Source organism: Cyphomyrmex costatus, unplaced genomic scaffold, assembly GCF_001594065.2.
Source record: "Cyphomyrmex costatus isolate MS0001 unplaced genomic scaffold, Ccosl1.0 scaffold123, whole genome shotgun sequence".
Classification (NCBI taxonomy): domain Eukaryota; kingdom Metazoa; phylum Arthropoda; class Insecta; order Hymenoptera; family Formicidae; genus Cyphomyrmex; species Cyphomyrmex costatus.
In genome coordinates, this window is record NW_017275207.1 from 4793361 (window position 1) to 4816736 (window position 23376).

Below are 23376 nucleotides of genomic sequence, written 5' to 3' on the forward strand. Positions count from 1 at the left end.
ATATTCAACAGTACAGTGTAATTAATTTTTCTTATCGCTTTAGAAAAATATATAGCTCGTACAGTTGGTTACCACAGATTGAACGAGTATGTGTATGTGAGCGTGTTTGTGTGCATGCTTAACTCTTTTTATTACCGCAAAGTAATTTCATTATCTTAATTTTTAGGTTTTAATCCCAAGCTACTAATTTTATCTCATAGATTACTTATACACTTATATATTTCGATAATATGAAAATTATTTACTCCACTGATTCATATAGGGTTGAAAAACTTTGAAGTAATATCATTATCTCTTTTCACATAATGGAAAGCTTAAAGGGAAACGTTCGCTACAGTTTCTGTCGTATTTCGATAAGTTTCGAATAAATCGTAACTCGAAACTTCTGTTTGGAAAATATGAAAAATGTATTATAGAATATCGCACAATTCTTTTTACAAAATATTTAAATACGTGATTACTGTTTCTAATACTAAAACTTGTATTTATGACTGTTTATCATAAATATATTTCTTTTAAGTCAAATTAAATTATTTCGAATAAAACCTTTAATATAAGAAATATTGAAATATATTTATGACAAACAGTCTTAAATATAAGTTTCAGTATTAGAAATAATAACCATGTATTTAAATATTTTATAAAAAGATTGAAATTACGCAATATTCTACATTTTTCATATTCTGTGAGAATATGATCATGAAAACCTATTACGAGTAATATTATAAAAAAGGTTTATTTTTTAAAATGCATAAATGCTTTTCTATTTAAAGTTTTATGTATCTTTTTATTTATATATTCGCTGTATAATTTAAAGAATCAAATATATCAAATTTTGATTTTTAGAAATCAATTTTGATAAAACGTACTACAATACAATATCAAAAAAAGAAACAAATTCAGTAGCATTCTTTAAAGAAAAATAATTTTCAGATTGCCTTACATAAATTTTAATTATGTCATCTTGAAAATTTAATATCGGACTTCATTAGAAAAATAACTTAAAAATAAAATAACTTAAAAATAACTGTTTACAGACGTTATTGACTATACTTTATAAATTCACCTCTCGTGATTTACTCTCATACATTTATTTGTACATTATGTATTATATAACTTCTCCTGTATGTTTGACCTGAATATAAAGAAAAAAGACATCAAGAAGCTTAATCCGAAGACTTCTGAAAATATCAAAGATCACGAAAAACATGGAATAAGGTCATAATCAGAAGCTCATTCTTGTCATTTCAATCTTTTATTTCTCCTCTTTTTACTTAGACATATGTATATACATGTACAATAATTTCATATCGTCACAGTCTTACACGCTATCTAACACCGTTCTGTTTCTACTCGTTGAATCCTTTTCAATGAATTGTGAGTCTCAAATATAGGGATCAAACGTTTCCACGATGTGAGTTGCAATATCTGGTCGGACTATTTCTCAAAAAATGTCAAACTACGCATGCACTTTAGAAAAATTGGTTTTCTTCATCCAATTGTATGAATAAATATATAATAAGTATAATATATAGGAATATAATTTCTCTTATTTATAATTAAATATAGGTATGCCTTTTAAATAATACATAAAATATTTTATATATTCTAATTGTGGATAAAAAAATGTTATAACAAATTATCTTGTTATTATGGATACTAAAGACATCTTTATCATAATTATAATTTGAAAAATAATCCGATCACATCGTCAACTATACTATTTCTCTACTAATTTTCTTCTTATGTTTTGTATTAAATTTTACAAACAAAATTTGGAATGCCAACATTAAACTTCAAACGGTGATATTTATAGAAATTTTATATCAAAGAAAGAAGTTTAGCAAAATGCATACAATAAGCTCATTTGATTAAAAATTAGGTCAAAATTTAATCATACTTTACAAAAATCAAATACTGAACTTTCTAAAACGAAAACAAAGATTTAAATTGGATTAAATAGAGTAATCGATAAAATAATTATTTCGAAATTGCCCAAAGTCACTATTTAATAAAAATTGGAATGGTCGATAGATTTCGATAAAATTCAAATTCTTTAAAATTTGATGGAATACAAAAAAATCGAGTTCTATCAAATGTATTCACTCGTAACTCACTATCTTGCACGAAAAATCTATAATACTGCTTTTAATCTATGAAATAGAGCCTTATGTCACCAAATTTAATCGGCATTATTATCGTCGATTTCAGTTCCCCACATGCTTAATGTATCACTACAAATAAACGTATGCATATACTTAGATACATAAAGACAATCTTTAAAACTTACAACAAAAGTATATTTTATACAATATATGCATATAAATTAAAAAAGTTTTTAATCCGAACCTGAATGTAATTAATCAAAAAGATATAAATATTTATTCTAATATTTCTAAGAATTTAATATACTGATACTAAGGTGATAAGATATAAATGTTTGCTAAAACATGCCTTTTCGCTACATTTGAAAATTGTTCTTATCATTCTCAATATTTTAGAAATGAATACAAGAGAGCATCAGAAAATACAATTCATTTCTATTCGACATTGTAAAGATGAATATATATGTTAATCTAAAATCAGTCATTAATTTTAATGACCATAAAAACTCGAAATGAGATGTCAATAATGCAAAGTTCCATCGCGATATATTTGTCGCATAAATATTTATTTGGGCCCAATTTTATATATTTGCACATTATTTGTACAAATAATTTAACTTGTAAACTAACATAAGACCTAATCAATTAAAACCAAGATATTCAATAAACGATTATGTTAAAAGTACCAAATATATCATATATAAGAAATAAATATCTGAATAATATATATTGTTGGTAAAGATTTAAATTTGTACCATTATGTAGTATTGTTCCATTATAAAGTAAATTGAAGTTTACAGTCGTTCTACGTGAGACTCTTTTACATTAACGTCGTGCAATATCCGTCTACTATCTTACAAGTTTGATTTACCTGAATGTCTTTATTTGTACAGAGTAAATGGAAGTAGGCGATTTACTAATTATAACCAAGTACCGATTACGATGCCATTACCGCTCCACATTAATCAATAGAATCTCCCAACAAGATATATAGGACGCATTGCTCAATGCAATAGTCATCATTATGAATTGTGATCAATTGCAGATCATATCTGAAAGCTGATATATCTCACAAGACACGAACTTGGAAAACGTCGTTCACTCGTTTCACTTGTGTTATGTATACTCTAATAACGTTTTCTCTTAATGGGAAACATTGTCTTGAAAATTTAGCAATCAACAACAGTTTTTGTGAGATCTCTCAATTGCGGAAAATTAACGGTTTCGATAGCAGATCGTGCAATGTAAACAAATTAAATTTTCGCACATTGGGCTATCATATCCACTCTGTTACAAATAACACCTCGCATTGACACGCATGACTCGTACGACAACCCGAACGTATAACGACATTATAAATCAATCCATTGCGGATGCAGAAACGACGTTCATTGAACCAGCGAACCATGTACTAACAATAACAGCTTTGATTCGCATCATCATTCCGAAATTGTTTTTTCGGATTATCGCAACGCGTATCGAAATAAAGAGCAAGCATCCAATTGTAAATTTTCATCTCGATTTTCGTAGCAATAAATCTTTCACAAATATATATATATGTATAATTTTGATTTTGCTATATAACAAGTTATGAAAGTTAAATACATGCATTAAAAATTGAAATAACTCTACGTTTATTGTGATTCTACACATTCATCGATCATCATAATAATAAGTACCATATATGATCCATAATAATAACGATATATGAGACATTGCTACGACGCAAGATTTATTATCTCCATTATTTTTAAGAAAATCTTCGACGTTGTACGCTTTCTGTAATAACGAGAAGCTAAACTCGATATCTGCCTTGTCTGTTTAGTGCCGTCGGTGCTCTTCGGAACAGTCGTTAAATATTATCCGTTACATGATAACCTGTTGCGACAAGATAATCGTGATGAATTTTTCGATTCTTTCATTATTCCGCGAATAATCAAACAATTACTAATGATATTAATAAGTAGATAAGACGCTATTTCACACAACGCGCAATAATTGGGGAGTCCAAACTAAAAATCTACTATTTTATATTTTATAACAGGATAATAAAAAAAAATATAACTTAAACTTTCAACACAAAGTATCACAGTTAAAAGTGATAATAAGTAAGTATTAATATAGAATTAACAAAAGTGATCAATTCTTTATAGCTTATAACTCTTTCTTTCGTTCGAAAAAATTCTGAAAACGTTATTTTCCAAGTGTATTGCATAAAACACAATTCAAAAAGAAAAAAATATGTTAATTATCTAGATATTTTTGCACGAATACTGATTAACGACATGAAATTCACCGCAAATTTATAACAACACTGCGCTTTCATCGTGTTCCGATATTTCTACACGTTAACGGATCGAAAGTTATGAATTGCTTGTCACATTTACGTTCTGCTTTACAGAGAAAAGAATTTAAGACGAGAAAGAAAAGTAGCATTGACTCGAAGTTTTTTATCAAGTTTAAGAGACTGACAAAAAGCCATTAGAAGAAAGCACGTATCTTCGGGCGTTCCGTCTTTCGAATAGCACGTTTGACATCGTGTCGGGTTGTAAGTACACACATTCGACAAGCCGTTCCGCCTATCGAAGATGGTGCTAGTTACCCTATTTAAGCCGAATTTATACAGAAACGATAATTCGCTAAATATCGGTGTATCTTTTTTACCGCCGTTCTTTCACTGTGTGTATTTCCTACTTAAAGAAAAGATCCGATTCCAGCGGTATCGCTATCTACTTGGTCCGACTAGCGATCAGTAGTAACTACTCGGTCTGACCGTCATCTAGCAGTGACTACTCGGGCCGACTATTTATCAGAATTAACTACTTGGCGTACTAACACCGGAGACTTTCTTTAAATAATGGTCTCGTTATCCGTACATAATTGAAATTTTTCATCACCTTTAATTTCCTCTTGCGTCAGACGCGAGTGAAAAACACGCAAACGTTATTGCGTCATTCGTTCGATCTGATTTTAAATAGCAGCCGATACTTGTGTCCACGTCATGTCCGTTTTGCATTTACATATTTCCTTATACATTTTCTCGACCGTTGCGTCCAACGACATTTATCACTGACGTATCTGACACTGTTACCTCTTTAAGTGGCCAAATCGCATTCGTTCGCAAATATTTCAGCATCATCCATCCCTTTTGCCCCGATTCGCTTTTATTGCGCACCGTCTCATTCACCGCCTTACTTTCGCGTCCACCGGCAATGAAAAACGCCCGATATTGGCATCTTTCATCTCGTGGATTACGCGAGACTACTTTTTAATAAACGTCTCTCCTTCGCAACAGCCCTGGATATAGGAGCACATCGGATTTTTGTCGGAAATGGCAATTTTGTTATTGCCGTCGGCACGTTTTCCGATTACGGAAGACCTTATAACACACCGTATTCAGAAAAGTCTTAGATTCTATTTGTATGTGGATCAAACTCATTTACAGTTGAATAATTAGTTATACACATAAAAAGCATACGATCAAGAATTAACGAAATGTCTTTGGTTTCAACACATTATACGTTCCCCAAATTGTTACGTTTGACATTGACTATAATTTTAAGTCCGACGCTCGACGTTAACTTGCCGTTCATAATTCTTTATGTTGCATCTTGATCCAAGCAAATTCCCGACACGATCGCGCTCGACGAGAGAGAACTCACAATTCTCCTTAATACAGAAATCCAATTCCTCGTTATTTCAGCGCTGTCAATGTTTTAGACGAGGGTTCTATCAAAAGACGACAGTTCTCGGATATCTATCTTCGTCGCGTCTTATCCATTTTTCTTCATTCCGATAAAAGAATTGATTAAAGTGAGAAAAACACATTCCAAGATATAATATTTCAGAAGACGATGTTAGTATTCTCGAATGTCAAAGTAGTCCAAATTCCTTTTATGTCCACGTTGACTGATGATAGTAATGACTGAGAAATTTTCTTATATGGGAGAAAATTAATTAAGAACTTCGCGAAAAAAACGCGATTGTCCGACGCTTTCGTACAAACACCTGTTAAACTTGATATTGCATATCAACTTCATTATGTATCATAAAGCATGCTATAAATGAGAGTCTTCCTTATTATGTTATTCACACACGTTGAGTTAGACACACGTGTTTTCGCGAATGTTTCCACTTCTGTCTGAACTGTTTCAAATAACCGAAGAAGTCCTTTTTCGCAGCGGCTGCGATCGCAGCCTCGTATTTTTGCAAAATATGAGCCGTTAACGATGTTTAGTTCAAAGCACTCACTTGCGAAACTCTTTAATCGCGCACGAAGACGAACTCATTATAATGATTCCAACGATTCTCTTCGGAATCCACTCCGGGTTTCAGTTGCTCGGAATTGCTCCCGGCGGTACCGGAGCCACAACTACCCGCTAGTCTGAAGCCCTGCTCCTGCAGCATATCGAAGGCCTGTTCGATGACGCTGTGTTTCAGGAAAAAACGTGATGTGTAGCGATCAGACATGCCGTGATCAGGATCGCGACTTTCGTTCAGTGTTTCGCCAAAAACGTCCCGGCAGAGTGCCACGCGGCCGCACACGAGGATCCTCGAGAGCTTGCGGAACTTGACGTCGGCCAGACCCTCGCGGCCAAAGGCAAAGCTGCCCCGATAGCCAATGGTGATGTATCCTGGTGTGCGTTTACCAATTGCGCCGCCAATTTGTCCGCCGGAGTCTGTATTCTCCAAAATTGCCTTCTCTAAACCAGGCAGACCGTAGAAATTCGCCTCCTGTTTGAGTCTCTCGCGTTCGCGAAAGCCCTCGGGTAAAACGAGCGCCTGATTGCGCAGAAAGTCTAATACATAACGGAAGAGTACGCCGTCGCGGTCCAGAAAATATTTGCCTTTGGCATCCTTCTCCACGGTGGATTTGCCAGTGAAGAGTGCCGCCAGGTGCGAATCGCTCTCGCGGGTTAATGTAGTCAGAGCAGTGGTATAGAAGACGCCGCCCACGTTCAACTCTACCACGCTTGGCATCGTTTCCTGTTGCTCCTGGTCCCCCATGCTGCGATTGGAGCGGCGTAAGAGAGAGAAAGAGAGAGAGTGTGTGTGTGTGTGTGTTGTGTGTGTGTGATAGAAAGAGAGAGAGAGAGACGGTAGCAGCTGGTCGCGTGGACCGATGAAGTGACTTATCGATGCCGATAGAATGACCACAAACGGAAGACTCACAGCTGAGATATTCGCAGGAGAATTAAGGATGATAAAGAATCACACGACACAAAACTGCACTTTGCTCGATGAAACGCTTCGCGACACTCGCGCAGAATGATCAGAAGCAGGAAAACCACAAGGTCGTCGACCTAGGAAATCCCAGAGTCGATCGTGACACGCTATCGCGGAAGAAGATTGCTCTTCAGGATTTTGACTGGAACAGATGACGTGGAACAGATTGCTTCTAGAACCAGTTCGTATTCGCACGTGACGACACTTTCGATGATGCTTATGCTGAAAAGCCGGGCTCAGATCGAATTCTCGTCTCGCTCCGATAGGAGGTACGTTATTATTCAATTCGCACACGAATTAATATCCGGCTACTCGCAGAAACGTTGGTAACGGCGAGGAGCGATGGACTTGCGCCACGTCGATACGATGACGAAGACCGAGCTTGGCACGCTCGGGTCTCTTGGCTGCGTGCTTCCTCGCCTAGGTGGTTAGCGCCGCGCGTCAGAATACACTCTCCACTCGGTCTTCCGTGTCGCGAGGGTAACGCGACCGTAATGCTGGTCTGCCGGCGCAGCGAGAACGCGCGCCGTGTCATCGCGCAGCCACCGATATCGCGCGACAACGCGCGCGCACCCCCCAGGAGTCACTATTCGATTCTCACCCTCGGAAGAGGCTACGTGTCACGATCAGGCCTCCTCTAGGGTGCGCTTACCTCCAGCCTATCCTGACTAACTGCGATCTATTTCAATCACGCGAACTGAGTCTTCCGCGACTCTGTCTGCGGCGTATTCCGATGTACTCCATTGCGAATATTCTGCCGTAATCTGGGTTATTCCGATTTATTTTATCAGACTCTCCAATCAACTGACGCAACATATAAGCTAAACCTCATCCAAATCGTGAGATTCGCAATTTTAAATACTTTTTTTTTCCAGAAGAGAATCTCAAGTTATAAATGTAAAAATCCAATATATATTTTGTAAAAAAAAGAAAAAACTAAATATTCTCTCGTTTGCATTTCGACGCATATGATACCTTGTTCCGTTATAACCTATGTTTATATTGTATTGTATATATACCTACATGTCTCATCCATTCGATATCTATCTACAAATATTGAACGTAACAATATCAATATGCAAAGCGATTAATGTTATCACGTAGACAGGTGTACATTGTGTTGGCGTAAGTGCATGCTCAGTTTTCATTCTGATTTTTACTCTTCAAATATAATATTAATATATTAACGATTACGATAGTCAACAAAGTTTTCACCGAAAGAAAACATATTTCTTATTCGACGTTGATTTTATTAAATCCTAATTTTCCTTTTTTTATATAAATTTTTTATAAAAATAACTTTTATAAAAAAAAATATTGACATATTTCTAGGAAAATGTTAACATTAGTTTATAAAAAAATTTTGTTTAATTAATTTAAAACAGGCAAGGGGTTTCTTATAGATTTTTGAATATCGAAACGATGCCGCGAGTTAAATTTGTTAGCACATCAAAATTCCAAAATAAATGATTAATGTTTTATTAAATGTGTGATTAATATTTGACACTTTTTGTAAAAAAAAAAGATTAATGTTATCTTAAAATTCTGATCATAAGTTATGGATCATAAGTGTATGGCTCATCCCTTAGAAAATATATATTTTTTAATTTCAATATCGTACTTTTTAGCTATATATTTATTATGAAAGACTTAATATTACAGAGTTTTTCTATGGTAGTAAATTTTCCGCCTATGACGATGAAGTCATGTGTACTCACAAGTTCTAGTTTGAGAATATTGATACACAGTGTAATTTATCATTATAGATTACGCTAAATGTGCATATGTACATTTATACATATTAAATATATACATATATATATAATATAAATGTACACATACACAGAATGCCTCATTTTTAATTGCCCATCTCAAATATCTCGAATACATTGAAATATCTCAAATATCATTAAAAAATGCATTTTTAAAAAATTATTTCAAATAAAAGTTTTATGGCTTTTTTTTTTTTATAATCGATAGCTACAAACTAAAAATTTGGCATGACTTCATCGTTATATATATATAAGCGAAAAATTTATTTTCTTAGAAAAATCCAATATTTAAATTCTTGATAACACGGCTTGTAAGATATTGTAATAAAAAAAAAAATTTTATGGAGGATAAACAATACATTTATAACTTCTAATTAGAATTTGCAAAATAAGATTAGAGCTTTTTAAAAAGAACAAATATGAAATATATACTTAATATTTAAAAATGGCTTTTCAAATATATGTCAAATTCAAATATTTGAATATTAAATATATATTTCATATTTGTTTATATTGTTGAAAATTTTGGACATTCACTGAGAGATTATATATTTGTTTTATATAGTCAAGTTATAATTTTTTTTTACATAGCACTTATATTTACTTCAAACGAGATCAAAACTAGACGCAAAGAATTCCTTGAGGAATTGCGCACGAATATGTCTGCTCGCATTTTATATGTGAGTAATAAAACTGTAATATAAAATATAAACCTTTATTTCTACTTTATGCTACTTTCACTTCATTGCATAATATTTTATATTTTCCTATGGAAAAACATTATTTTATAAAAAGTATATATCCACAACAGAATGATATACATTTTCAAGAAAACTTTATGTCAAGTCTAAAGACAACTTTTTGTCGTAAGAGACATGAATCACTTTTCAAAAGAAACATAATTTTTTTTATAACAAAATCCTTCTTTTATAAAGGCAAATATCTTTCTCATAGTTAAATTATTTTTTGTTCAAAGCCATACAATTACCATCCAGTAAATAAAATCAATTCCTGAAAGGCAATGTTCTAATTTTATCTGTAATTAATTTGCGCAATTCATCGATTGCAAAGTAAATTAAATTAAAAGAAGCATTAAAAGCAATGTTAATAAAGTTGGAGTAAGCGTTAATTTACATTCTGCATTGCAGGTCTTCGCGTCTAAAGCTAAATATATTCGGAGTATTTCGAGGCAAATGCATTTGTAAATACATGCAGGGTGTCTGAATTTTCCATAAAAACTTTGATGGTATGTTCTACTAACAAAAATAAGAAAAAAAAAAAAAATATATATATACATACTCAGCACAGGACATTCATTGGACATTTAGACTTGGTTTCAATTTGGTTCAAACGTCCATTAACTTACAATTAGTACGAATGTTATTCACACACAACGTAAAATATATGTTTACATTTAAAAAATAAATATTTTAAAAATGTTCATCTCATGCAAAAAATTTTCTAAGTCTGCTCGCAACGTGTTGCTTTCGCCGGCTTGACAAGTAAACATTTTTTTAAGATCGCACGAGGAATTTTACTTTTGTTACTTCCGGTAACGAAAATTTATCAAATTAAAGCTTAATTCAAACAGCACGCAGCAAGCAATAAGCGTCGAGCAACAATAGGTTGCTGCTCGCAGTGATAAGAGTTTGGAATCTTTTGCTTCCAGCGTGCAGTCAGAGGTCATAGTGAAGAACAAAGTTCCTAGAAAACCAGAATCTAGCCATGCCCTAAAAATGGCGTGCGTGTCCGAACGTGCATTCTAAATTGGTACTGCCATTGTGTGGACACGCCAATCAAAAAATAATTAAGTCTTTAAATATAGTATTAAAAAATATTAAATGTTTAAAAAAAAAACAACATTACCGAAGTATACATTTCAAATTGCTGTCTAGCCATATTAATTTTGATTTTGCTTCAATCAAGGCTAGGCAAATGCAATAGCCAATTAAGGACTTTCTTTGTCTAACTAAAAGATAAGATATGATTATATCATATAAATACGAAAAATATTCATCTTTGCTTTTAAATTTAATATCTTTAAATAAAATTTTAGACCCTCTTAACAAAAAGTATTATAAAACAAATTTAAAAAAAACAAAAAATTTACTTTCTTTTAGAAATATTTAGTTATAATAATTAAAAATACCTGTAAAATATACATATATATACATATAGATGGAAGCAGATAAAAAAATTGAGATGATAATAAATTGAACATTTTAACAAACTATATACTTGTTCATATATTTTTACACTACACATAAAATGATACCTTAATAATTATCCCATAATTCTTTTGCTGTTATCCGCTGTCTTCCCGCCTGTACACTGCCTCGTCTTCATTTTGCCGGGGGGTTCCAATTATTGCTACTTCTTCGTACGTAAAGTACACGTACGACGTTCACAGTATATTCACTCGCAACATGCTTAATTACGATACTCTACTCGCCTTTATTATGTCGCAACAAAAAAATAACGCTGAAAAAAGTACGATTGCGCACGAATGTATACTAACGACTTACAAGCAATATGGCGAAGAAGGAAATTCAAAGGTCGCGCGGCCAACTTCACAGTCTTCACACGCCAGTGGCAAAGGAGAGAAGGCGCCACGAACAACAGTGGCGCCTCCTCGAGCCAATGGCGCGTAGCGTCGCTCAGTCTCATTCAGTGATTCGGTCTCATATGAGCTCAGTGAGCTTAGTCTAGAAATCCAGCAGACCAGCTGGCTCAGTTGTTTCATCGTGTTGGATGGCGTGCGATGGCTGGTGATTTACCATCGCTACTAATTACACGTCGCGCTCAGGTACGAGTTTTAATTTGCCAATGCGATAACATCAATGGCGCGATATTCATTCCGTGTTATTCGCAGATCCACGCGTGTGAACAGCTGAATGTTTCGTCATCAGGTGGAAAGTGGTACGACAACGACGACGACTCCGCGGGATAGGACATTCGCTTGTTGACACTTCCACGTGAGTTCGCTCATCGTTGGCTTTTCAATCGTCGTACATCGGAATTCCGTAGAATGCAGTCGCGCAAGAGGGTCCAACACAGAGAGGACAGCTCTGTGGGGAACAGACTGCATAACCGCACCTGGAGCCACGGCAACGACAGTGAGGAGGAAGAGATCGCCAGTGAGAATACTTTGCTAAACGAAAGTAGCGAACAGAGGTTTGTACTCGAGTGAGCTTATCGAAATTATTTCTCAGTTGAAGATAGTTATAAATCATGTGTGCCAGTTATCATTAATACTATTAAATTACATTGATAATTAGGTCGATGGCATATAACAGACTTGGTATTATTGTGTTCCTTTGTTATATTTCTATCGAATGAACTCAGCTCTGCTATGTTACAATATAATGTTGATAATGTTGTATTGCTCGATTATTTTTAATACATTGCTTGATTGTATATATATGCCGAACTTAGAAGCATTTTTAAATATGTAATAATTTAGAAAGATTACAGCTAATTGTGCCATATTGTGCAGACTGTTCAGAATCATCATCAAATAATGTAAAGACTATTGCTTATCTACATAATTTACATATTGTTAATAAAAAACATGAATAAGAATTTTATCAATTGTTACATATACCACAGAGTACATAATGCTGTATATTAATTTTATTTAAGAAAACTTTTATGTGATTTTCTATCTCTTATAGGCACACACATTTTTAAGACGTAAAACTTAAGGAAATAGATAGGTCTGTTCTTTATTTCTACACTATCTGAACACGGTGCAATAAGTTAAAGTAGAACAAACGTACATTTGTTTCATTTCAACTTATTGCATTATGTGCACCAGTTCAGATAGTGCAGGAATAAAAAACAGACCTCATGTTGGATTTGCTATTGCTTACATTATGTCTACTGTGATTGGTCAATTGGCTTATTGCTTAAGTGCCGTAGCACAGACTTTTGCATAACGCATAATGCATCCTACATAAGAGAATCAGCTAATCAAAATGCTTCTCTTCAAAGTGAAGTATTAGGAAAACAAAAATTCTGATTGGTTGATTTTTATGCACTACACATTATGCAAAAGTCTGTAGCCTTGTCTTATATCTAAAGTTTTTCTATGTGCTATGGCCTCATTTTTTTTTTAATTTTAAGGCATTCAAAAAGTTTAGAAAAATTCAAGGTTTCTTACTTAACATTTCTGCTACATTACCAAAATAGTTATTTAACTTAAACATTAGAACTTTTATCTAATAAAAATTCAAATTTGTACCAACAAATTTGAGATTGAAATTTTGTTTGAATCAAAAAAACCCAGTGTACTTACGAAGGGGACGAATAACGATTATATTAAAGAAATAAATATACAAATCTTGCATTGAATACAACATACATGCAAGTCATTTTAAGATTCTTATACTAAATATAAATATTTTATATATTTTATATTTATGCTATTAAAATAATGGAGAAATAATGGACAAGATTAAGTCATTTTACATTATTATTATTGAAATTAGTATTTTTCAATTGATAGTATTACTTTGTTAGTTTCATTAATTCATTGTGTGTGTAATCAGCTTTTATTAATGCAACTTATATTGCTTCAATTTTACATTTTTGTATTTTTATTTTACGAATACATTACTGTGATAGAAATACTTTTCATCAATGCAAATTAATCATAATTTGCACGTAATTTCTTACGCTACATAATTCCATAATTGCGCTCTTTTATATACATTAATATATTCAACAGAAATTATTACTGTATTGTTAATTAATAATTATCTGCCTATATAATCCGATAAATTTCTAATTTATTATTTATTGACGCATTCTCAGAAATAAAATAACTATACTTTTTGTAAGGGAATCACGTGTTGATCAACGCGGACAATGACTTTTGGTTTATTGTTCTTGAATTATACCTTAGAGAAAATAATCGTAAATAAAAAATCATTACGATGATTGATATATCTTTTACCACGTTGTGCCTACGTGATATAATCTCTGCCAGCTTAAACAGTATGTGTTATCACATTTTCAAGTATCATCTTACTATGCTCGGAAATGTCGTCATTATCACAAATGAAATGTTTTAATCAAAAGAGCCTTAATCCTTAACGTTTTACATATGATTGATTGAATGTTCTGTGAGTACAAAACAAATTATTTGTTTTCATATCAAATAAAAATGTAAAGCAAATGAAAAAGGAAAAAAGAAATCGTAGTAAAAATTACAAAAACTAGTAAATATCTACACATACTAATATATGATAAGATTAAATATAATTAATTATATTAAAAATTGTTTCTGATAAAAACTATTACTTATTAAATAAAACATTTTTTTCAATATTTATTATTATATAATAGACTTTTACTCATGGTGTAATATAATAAATTCTGATATTATATTTAAAAAGTTCTATGAAAATACTGTGAAATAATAAAGATAAAATGCATTTTACACATTATAGGCAAAATCATTCTACCCCAATGGAATGCAAGACTTGTCCAGTCACGACATTTGCTGAAGAGAAAATGCGACGCAAACTGCGATTCTTCTTCATGAATCCGATTGAAAAATGGCAGGCAAAACGGCGTTTTCCCTACAAATTTGTCGTCCAAGTCATCAAAATCATCCTTGTGACTGTACAACTTTGTTTATTCGCACATAACAATTACATGCATGTGAATTATACTTGGGACAACCGAATTACGTTCTCCCATCTCTTTTTAATGGGATGGGAATCTACTCAAGAGGTACGCAACTTGGTCACATCTTGTTTATATATATAAATTTATAAAAACATAAATATATATATATATTTATAAATTTCAATTATTTCCTCATGTTTTTTAATGCTATCTAACAGAAGATGGAAGTAGAAAGATAGTACTTCAACTGTAAAGTATTATAAAGTATTTTTATCATTTAAAATAATTCGTAAAGCAAGCTTAAGTGATCACTGCATTTTCACCGCTTTAAATCTTAATTTATGACACCTAGATAGATATTTCATAATAATGGAACATAATAAAACACTATTCTATTTGGATTGCTATCTTTCTTTTAATATCGAGCACAATATCAAGTACAAAGCACGTGAACATAAACTTAATTTAATGCTACAGGTACCTGCATATCCACCAGCATCGGGACCGTTGGCTATCTACAAGAGAAGTGATTTTTACAATGCTATCGATCATGCTTTGCACGGTTATTATAACGTCAGCAACGCTATCGGCGCGTACTCCTACATTGCCGAAGATAATTCAGTCGGGCCCGTAACCTTGTGTCTTTACGAGTATAAGGAGGGTATTATATTTGGTTTCAACGAGAGCTACGTGTTTGATAGCGAAATTGTGGAAACTTGCATGAACATCACTCTCGAGACCTTTAACACATTTAATTCATCGCACAATCTTCTGCAAGACAGAAACATTAATGTCAATTTCTCCGCACTGGTACGCGCTCACCTGAAATTTGCTCTAAAAACGGTGAATCTGAAAGCGGCCGGACCAATGACACCACCCGATTGTTATCGTTTCAACATCAAAATCATCTTTGATAACCGCGATTTCGATGGACAGATGCTGCTCTCGTTAGACGCTGAGGCTAGGAAGTTGCAATGCAAAGGTGATACTCGTTACATTACGGACAACCGCATCGAATCGGCGCTGAGGACTTTGTTAAATTTATTTGTCATACTGATCTGTACGATTTCTTTGGTTTTATGCTCGCGAGCGATATATAGAGCACAACTACTGAAATTTGAGACTATAAACTTCTTTAAAAAAACGTATGGCTCAATACTAAGCCTTGAAGGTCGACTGGAATTCTTAAATCTTTGGTACATTATGATTATCATCAATGATCTACTTATCATTATTGGTACCGTAATAAAGGAACAAATCGAACATAAACACTCCGACAGTGACCACTGGAATATTTGCAGTATATTTCTTGGAACCGGAAATCTACTTGTGTGGTTTGGCGTGTTACGTTATCTTGGCTTTTTCAAGACATACAATGTTGTCATTTTAACTTTAAAGAAAGCAACACCAAAGGTGGCAAGATTCTTGATATGTGCGGTTCTCATTTACGCCGGTTTCACATTCTGTGGCTGGCTGGTGCTCGGTCCATATAATATGAAGTTCCGATCCCTTGCGACCACATCCGAGTGCTTGTTTGCGTTAATTAATGGCGATGATATGTTCGCTACGTTTTCCATAACGTTTTCTAAATCGGCTGTGTTATGGTGGTACTCTAGAATCTATTTATATTCGTTTATCTCACTTTACATTTACGTCGTCTTAAGTTTGTTCATTTCTGTGATAATGGACGCGTATGATACGATAAAGCTCTATTATCGCGAAGGTTTCCCAAAGAATGACCTGCAGACATTTATAGCTCCATGCACAGACGAGGCATCGAGCGGTATTTTCAGGGAGGACTCCGAAAGAAGCAACTTGACGGAATTGCTTGAACGGTTCTGTTGTTGTCGGAAAAGGCCCTTTTACGGATCCTTCTCGGAGTCAGACTCCTCAACTAAATCCGAACAAGAATGCAACGGAGCCATCTGTGTCTAGTGGGTTAGTGCAGAGCACTTGGAGGTGTTATGGTGCGACTATAGATACGCAGTATGATTTTAAATCGGTTGCGTCAACATCCTTAGTTTAATAATTTTAATTTGCAAGTTTCTTGCCTTAAGTTGAGAATAAATAAACAAAGATAATTATATACAATATCACATTTCAATACACTATATTCATCTGTTTTATGTAACGTAGAAATTATCTTCTACAAAAAAACCACTAAAAATATATAATCTTAAAAATTGTTTTAATGAAAAGATTTTAAAAAGTAGAAATGAATAATTTTCCTTTATTAATATAGATTTAATCTTTCTTAAGCATCAGAAAAATTATCAAACATAATATACAGGAAGAAATTAATTGTAATTAACTGTTGGTGCAATCGGATCGATAAGTTTTCATGAATATAGATAAGTTCTTTTTAATTTATCGATTGATTGTTCGCAATTATGTGTAAGTGCTTTTATGCAAGCACTTGGGGAAATTTATGCACATAATAAAATCGATCGATGAATTAAGAAACTCAGCCCATTTGTAAATGTTGATAGCAAAGTTATTCGACAATCGCGACACGTTTATGCAACGCGAATAATTTTTGTTACTGCCATGTAAGTTTAATTTATATAATGTTTTACGAAAAAAAAGCATTTATTATAACAGCATAGTTATAATAGATTGCGCTTTTATTTGAAAACATCATTATTAGATAATTTTCTACTGAATGCCTCCTAACAGTCTATTAACTTTCAACATATTGTCTAAGCTATTTTTTCAATGTGTTAAAAATACGTAAAATAAATATTGCGGAGCATAAAGAATACGACAAGAAGAGAGCGTTCAGCAGAATCTTTGAATTGCTAGCAACCAATACAAAGAAGTACCGAAAATTTATGTACAGTATTTCGTAAAAAAACTCTTGTATATTTGCATGTATAATATATTTATTATTGTACTTCGTAACCATAAATATATCTTACACTTTTAGAATCCGTGTAGAACACTTATAATCATATATATTGCTTTTGCAATAGATATAATATTAACAAATATATTCTTGGAGAAAGTAAGATAATTAGAATTGTACAAGAGTTGCCATTTAATTGTTATATGAACCAATTCAATATTATATACCAAAGTTATGAAAAGGACATGTAATATATGTGTATAATCTAAATAAAAAATTATCCAAGTTGAAATTGAGCTATATCAGTAATATCAAATAATATAAATTATTTGATTGATAAAAATTGCATGATTGTAATAGCCACAATTCCAATCTTGATGCGTGTATGTATTATGTTAAGAAGTATATACTTTGTATCAAGCGTAGGATAAAATTGCATAAAAGCAACATCCACAGAAATATATTTATATTTACATTGAAGTACAATAAATGTGAATTTTTCTAATATCTGTTATAAACATTTCTACTTGAATCAATTTAATTTGTAATATTACTATCCTAATATCAATTAAAAAATTTAAAACCGAAAATTAAATCGACATTTATAGAACTATATGTACATGAATTTACACCGAAATATTAAACACGAAGATCTAACTTATAATCAGATTTATAAGACATTTTATTTATATTGTTATTTAATCTGAAGCAAGAAATGTGCCATTGGATTAACAAATACATATAACGATTATTTAATTTAGTAATTGTCTCAATAATGAAATTTTAACTCTATTATCAATGTAATCAACCTTAATTAGCTTTAGTTATACCTAAAATCTTTTTCATAATAAAAAAAGTTAAAAGAAACAGCTCTAATTAATCAGACATAATGTTATAAACAATAAAATGTATATTTATTTCAATTTCCTCTCATATTTTAGAACTTGCGTAAATTAATTCGAATAATATACATATTTTTCTTCCAATGTAAATTCTCGAATGTATGTGCAACACACATCAGCATGTATATGTGTTTATAGTAATGTGGATATGTATGTATGTACATACATAGTTACTAAACAAGGAGGAGTTAAAGTGAGAAAAAAGAGCAAGTCGATCAGCAGTATGTGCATGTCAGTGCATGTGCAGCTGCATGTACATACACTCCTGGGCTCTTTGTTTATCCTCCGTACGGGCGTCACGCAGCGAACGCTGCGAACGACGAGCGGCTCAATGCAACCGGCCGAGGCTCGAGGAGAAACCGAAACGGCAGCAAGAGTCAGTGCCGAGTGGTGCCGAGTACGCTGACCTGTAGAACGGGTAGCGATGGTCGTTGACCGCGGTTAAGCACGATCCATTGTTTACATCAGCATACACACCTCGGTGCATCCTGAGGAGCAGTGCCTCGCACCGTATCCTCGTTGACGTCCCGATCGCCGATCATTATCATTCTCGGCGTCAGTAAACATGTCGAAAATAGCGGGAAACTCTCCCGCGAACAAAGGCGAACAGCAGCAGCAACAGCAAGAATTCTCGCTGGGCTTGGATAAAGACGCCAGCGAGCATAGTATCTCTAGCATGATGTCGTGCGTGTCCATCTCGCCGAAACACGCAGAAAGTAGCCTCCGGGTTATGGAGAGTTATCTGCACAAGCAACAATTGACAGACGTCACGCTGATCGCGGGTGAGTGTACCGAGGCTCCGAACGTCCGAACGCTTTGTCTCGATAACAATGCACCTGCCGATGTGTCACCTGCCAATTAACATTATGACTCAGATGATGATTAATCATATGTTTTAATTAATAACCAAGAATTATTAATGTATATATTTTTATGTATATTTTTTTATAATTATAATTCATAGAAAAATTCTTTTTATTATTATTATAAGTTATTAGAACCATTTTTTGCTGGATAATTTGCTATTGTTATTTAAAATTTCTAACTAATAAAAATTGAAGAGATAGAAAAATTTTTTATATAACATATATATTAAAATTTTTCTTTGTGCTCAATATAATTCAAAGCATCCTATATTTTTTTTGTCTGATTTATCCTCTCTTCAGGAAATAAACGTGTCCCAGCTCATCGATTAGTCCTCAGTGCTGGCTCTGAATATTTTGCTGCCATGTTTACAAGTTCTTTACGAGAGGCAGCACAAAATGAAATAGAATTAATGGATGTCGATGGAGATGCATTATGGGCTTTAGTTCTTTATTGTTACACAGGTAATCCTATATCAATAGATATTTAACTAGAAAGTTTCAGAATTTACAGATTTTTTTTTAAACTATTGTTAATTTTTATTGACATACTTTTGTATATTTGCAGGTTGCATAGAATTACAAGAGGATAGTGTAGAGACTCTTCTTGCAACAGCGTGTTTATTACAATTGAATCCAGTTATTAAAGCATGCTGCCAGTTTCTTGTCAAACAGCTCCATCCGAGCAACTGCCTGGGCATACGAATGTTCGCTGATACGCAGGGTTGTTCGGAATTATTTGAACACGCACACGCATACACTACCAAACATTTCATGGAAGTTACAAAAAATCAAGAATTTTTACTGCTATCTGCCAACGAAGTTACGAAATTACTGGAATCAGAGGATCTTAATGTTCCCTCAGAAGAAACTATCTTTTATGTAAGATTGACTACATGTTATATATAAATTATTTTTATAATGTAAATGCAAAATAAACTACATGTTGAACAAAAAAATTTAATAATATAAAATATTACAAAAAATATGTTTAAAATTTTTTATACTATTGATTATATAAGTATATATGTTTCTAATTATGTACAAGCAAATATTGTGCGTGGTGTGTGCATATATATATATATATATATATATGAATTAAGATACAGAGAATAATAGTTTCTATTATTATTATTTCAGGCTCTAGTGACTTGGCTGGAACACGATTCAGAAAACAGAAGCAAAGATGCCAGTAAATTATTAGGTTTAGTCAAATTACCATTGCTATCGCCAGCAGTAAGTTCGCCGCTATAGCTCAATTTTTTTACTTGACACGACTTATGTATTAGATCAACTAATAAATTAAAACAGTTTATAGCTGATAATATTGAGAGTAACGAAATGTTCAAAGACCAAAGAATGGCGCAGGAATTAGTAATGGAAGCATTAAAATATCATTTACTGCCTGAGCGAAGGCCTTTGCTTCAAACAGGTAGAACAAAACCCAGAAAAGCTACTGTAGGTACATTGTTAGCTGTTGGAGGGATGGATGCTAATAAAGGTAATTTATTATGTGCAAAATAAATTATTTAGTAGTTGTGGATTAATATTAAAAAAAACATCAATACCATGTCATGCTATTTTAATTTTTTCAAGCGAAATTTGCAATATAATCTCCAGGTGCAACATCTATAGACGCATTTTCATTGCGCGATAATGCCTGGAAATCTTTAGCTTCCATGAGTAGTAGAAGATTGCAATTTGGCGCGGTAGTAGTCGATAAAAAATTAATTGTCGCTGGCGGTAGAGATGGTTTAAAAACACTGAATACAGTAGAATGCTTCGATTTCTCCACTCTTACATGGAGCACTTTACCACCTATGAACGTTCATCGTCACGGATTAGGTATGTGCCTAATTTTAAAAGTTAATACGCAATTTTATTTATAATAATAAAAACCGTAATATACTTATAATAATAAAAATCCGATAAATATATTAATTTTTTTCTCAGGAGTAGCAGTATTAGGTGGACCTTTATATGCAGTTGGTGGCCACGATGGTTGGAGTTTTCTTGATGCAGTAGAGAGGTGGGATCCGGCAACGCGTCAGTGGAGTTCGATATGCCCTATGTCCATACAAAGGTCTACAGTCGGTGTAGCTGTATTAAATGATAAGTAAGTCTTTACAGATAAATTATCAAATTTATGTACAATATCCATTTTCAACCGTTTTTATTATATAAATAGCTTTCATATGGTTTACTTTATCAATTTTTAAGCAATCTTATTTAATATCGAATTTTTTTATTTTGATGCAATTTTTTATGATATTTTAGATTATATGCCGTAGGAGGAAGAGATATCAGCTCCTGCTTAAATACTGTAGAATGTTATGATCCGCATACAAACAAGTGGACACCGTGCGCGCCTATGTCGAAGAGGCGAGGCGGTGTAGGCGTAGGAGTAGTAAACGGTTGTCTTTATGCGCTCGGTGGTCACGATGCTCCAGCTAGTAATCCGAATGCTAGTAGATTCGACTGTGTTGAAAGGTGAAGCTACTATTACGTCAAATATTAAAATTTTCATGTTATGTATAATGCAATGTAACAATGTAGGTATGATCCTAAAACTGATACATGGACTATGGTTGCGCCAATGAGTGTGCCTCGTGACGCGGTCGGTGTATGCGTGTTAGGTGATCGACTTATGGCCATAGGAGGATACGACGGTCAGCAATATCTTACACTAGTAGAAGCCTATGATCCACATCTCAATGAATGGGAGCCTGTGAGTGTATAAGCTATTCCTGTAATTGGATACAATACAAAAAATAATGTGTTTTATAAATTTTAAATGTGTTTATTAAGTTTATAAAGTTGTATTTATTAAGTTTATAAAGTTAAATGTTTTATAAATTTTAATATGTTTATGTTTGAAGGTTGCTCCTCTTAAGGCTGGCCGTGCAGGACCCTGTGTTGTTGTAAAAAATGTAACCAATGTCATATAAATAATTTTTATTAAACAATCAATAATTCGATTTACTATTACGTAATTTATATTTGTGATTATATGATTTAAGTGTTTCAGAAATATAACAGAATTTGTTCTCTTGTGATATCGCATGCATGTTAATTAATCAAACTGTCATTTTTCTGAAACAATTTTAGACAATTTCATATTTACATAAGTATTATATTTCTTCTTAGCATATAGTAACTTTTATAGGATTTTTACACAATTTCGTACTGTACTGAGAAAATTCCAATCATTGTAACCACCAAACTATATATTTAGCATTTATTTGTACATAATACTTCAATTTTATATAAATTTTCAATATAATGAATAATTTTGCTATTGACAATGTGTGATAATTTGTATCATCGTATTATATAATCTAGAATATAAGTACAAACATTTTCAATAAAATATATAATATAAATCTAAACATATTTTTGTAGGATATAAAACTAGGTTCCTATCAGGTCGAGCTGGATGACTCCACGCCGAGACAAATTCTTGCTAATATGGACGAGACTCGGGGGGTAAATAAATATGAATATGGACGAGAATATGGAGGCCTCGGTTCACGTCTCAGAATCGATGAAATGATCAACGTTATGTATCCGTATGACAGCCAACTTCGGGATTGGAATGAAATAAAAAGATTCAGGGACGAACGAGATATGCCAAGATAGCCGATCTGTAGGATATAAAACTAGGCTGCGTTCAGAATCATCATCTGAGTACACTCAAATATCGTGTTATCCTTATTTATCATTCGTGCAACAAGGATAAGACAACACCTAGGTGCATCCTGATGACGATTCTGAACGCAACCCTATAATTCCTATCGAGTCAGGCTGTGTGGCTCCGCAGCGAGACGGTTGCTTGCTAATATGGACGCGACTCGAGGCCTCGGTTCAAGTCCCGGCACCGGTGGAACGCCCAACATTTTTTCTTGGCATGGTTGCCTACATTTTCTTTCATAAAAGTAACATTATTTTTCGTAAATATCTACATTTCTCTGCATATAATAAATCACATAATAAATTGTACAACCATTTTTGTTAATAATTTTTTAAGTA

General features: G+C 33.1%; 3 protein-coding genes across 3 annotated transcripts; 2 read left to right on the plus strand and 1 right to left on the minus strand.

Annotated features, from left to right (window-relative positions):
* Nucleotides 1–6368: 6368 nt before the first annotated feature.
* On the minus strand, nt 6369–7112 carry Ktl (BTB/POZ domain-containing protein Ktl). Its single transcript, XM_018550497.1, has one exon. The coding sequence runs from the start codon at nt 7110–7112 to the stop codon at nt 6369–6371; it is 744 nt and encodes a 247-aa protein (XP_018405999.1).
* A 4768-nt stretch (nt 7113–11880) lies between these two features.
* Nucleotides 11881–16789, plus strand: LOC108781048 (mucolipin-3). Its single transcript, XM_018548921.1, has 4 exons — nt 11881–11909; nt 11976–12277; nt 14557–14842; nt 15215–16789. The coding sequence occupies exons 2-4, from the start codon at nt 12132–12134 to the stop codon at nt 16670–16672; spliced, it is 1890 nt and encodes a 629-aa protein (XP_018404423.1). The 5' UTR covers nt 11881–11909; nt 11976–12131; the 3' UTR covers nt 16673–16789.
* Nucleotides 16790–19207: 2418 nt separating this feature from the next.
* Nucleotides 19208–22317, plus strand: LOC108781056 (kelch-like protein 5). The gene is made up of 10 exons (XM_018548930.1): nt 19208–19266; nt 19651–19812; nt 19916–20229; nt 20488–20583; nt 20659–20848; nt 20968–21192; nt 21301–21463; nt 21625–21837; nt 21904–22075; nt 22227–22317. The coding sequence occupies exons 1-10, from the start codon at nt 19215–19217 to the stop codon at nt 22293–22295; spliced, it is 1656 nt and encodes a 551-aa protein (XP_018404432.1). The 5' UTR covers nt 19208–19214; the 3' UTR covers nt 22296–22317.
* The last annotated feature ends 1059 nt before the right edge of the window (nt 22318–23376 follow it).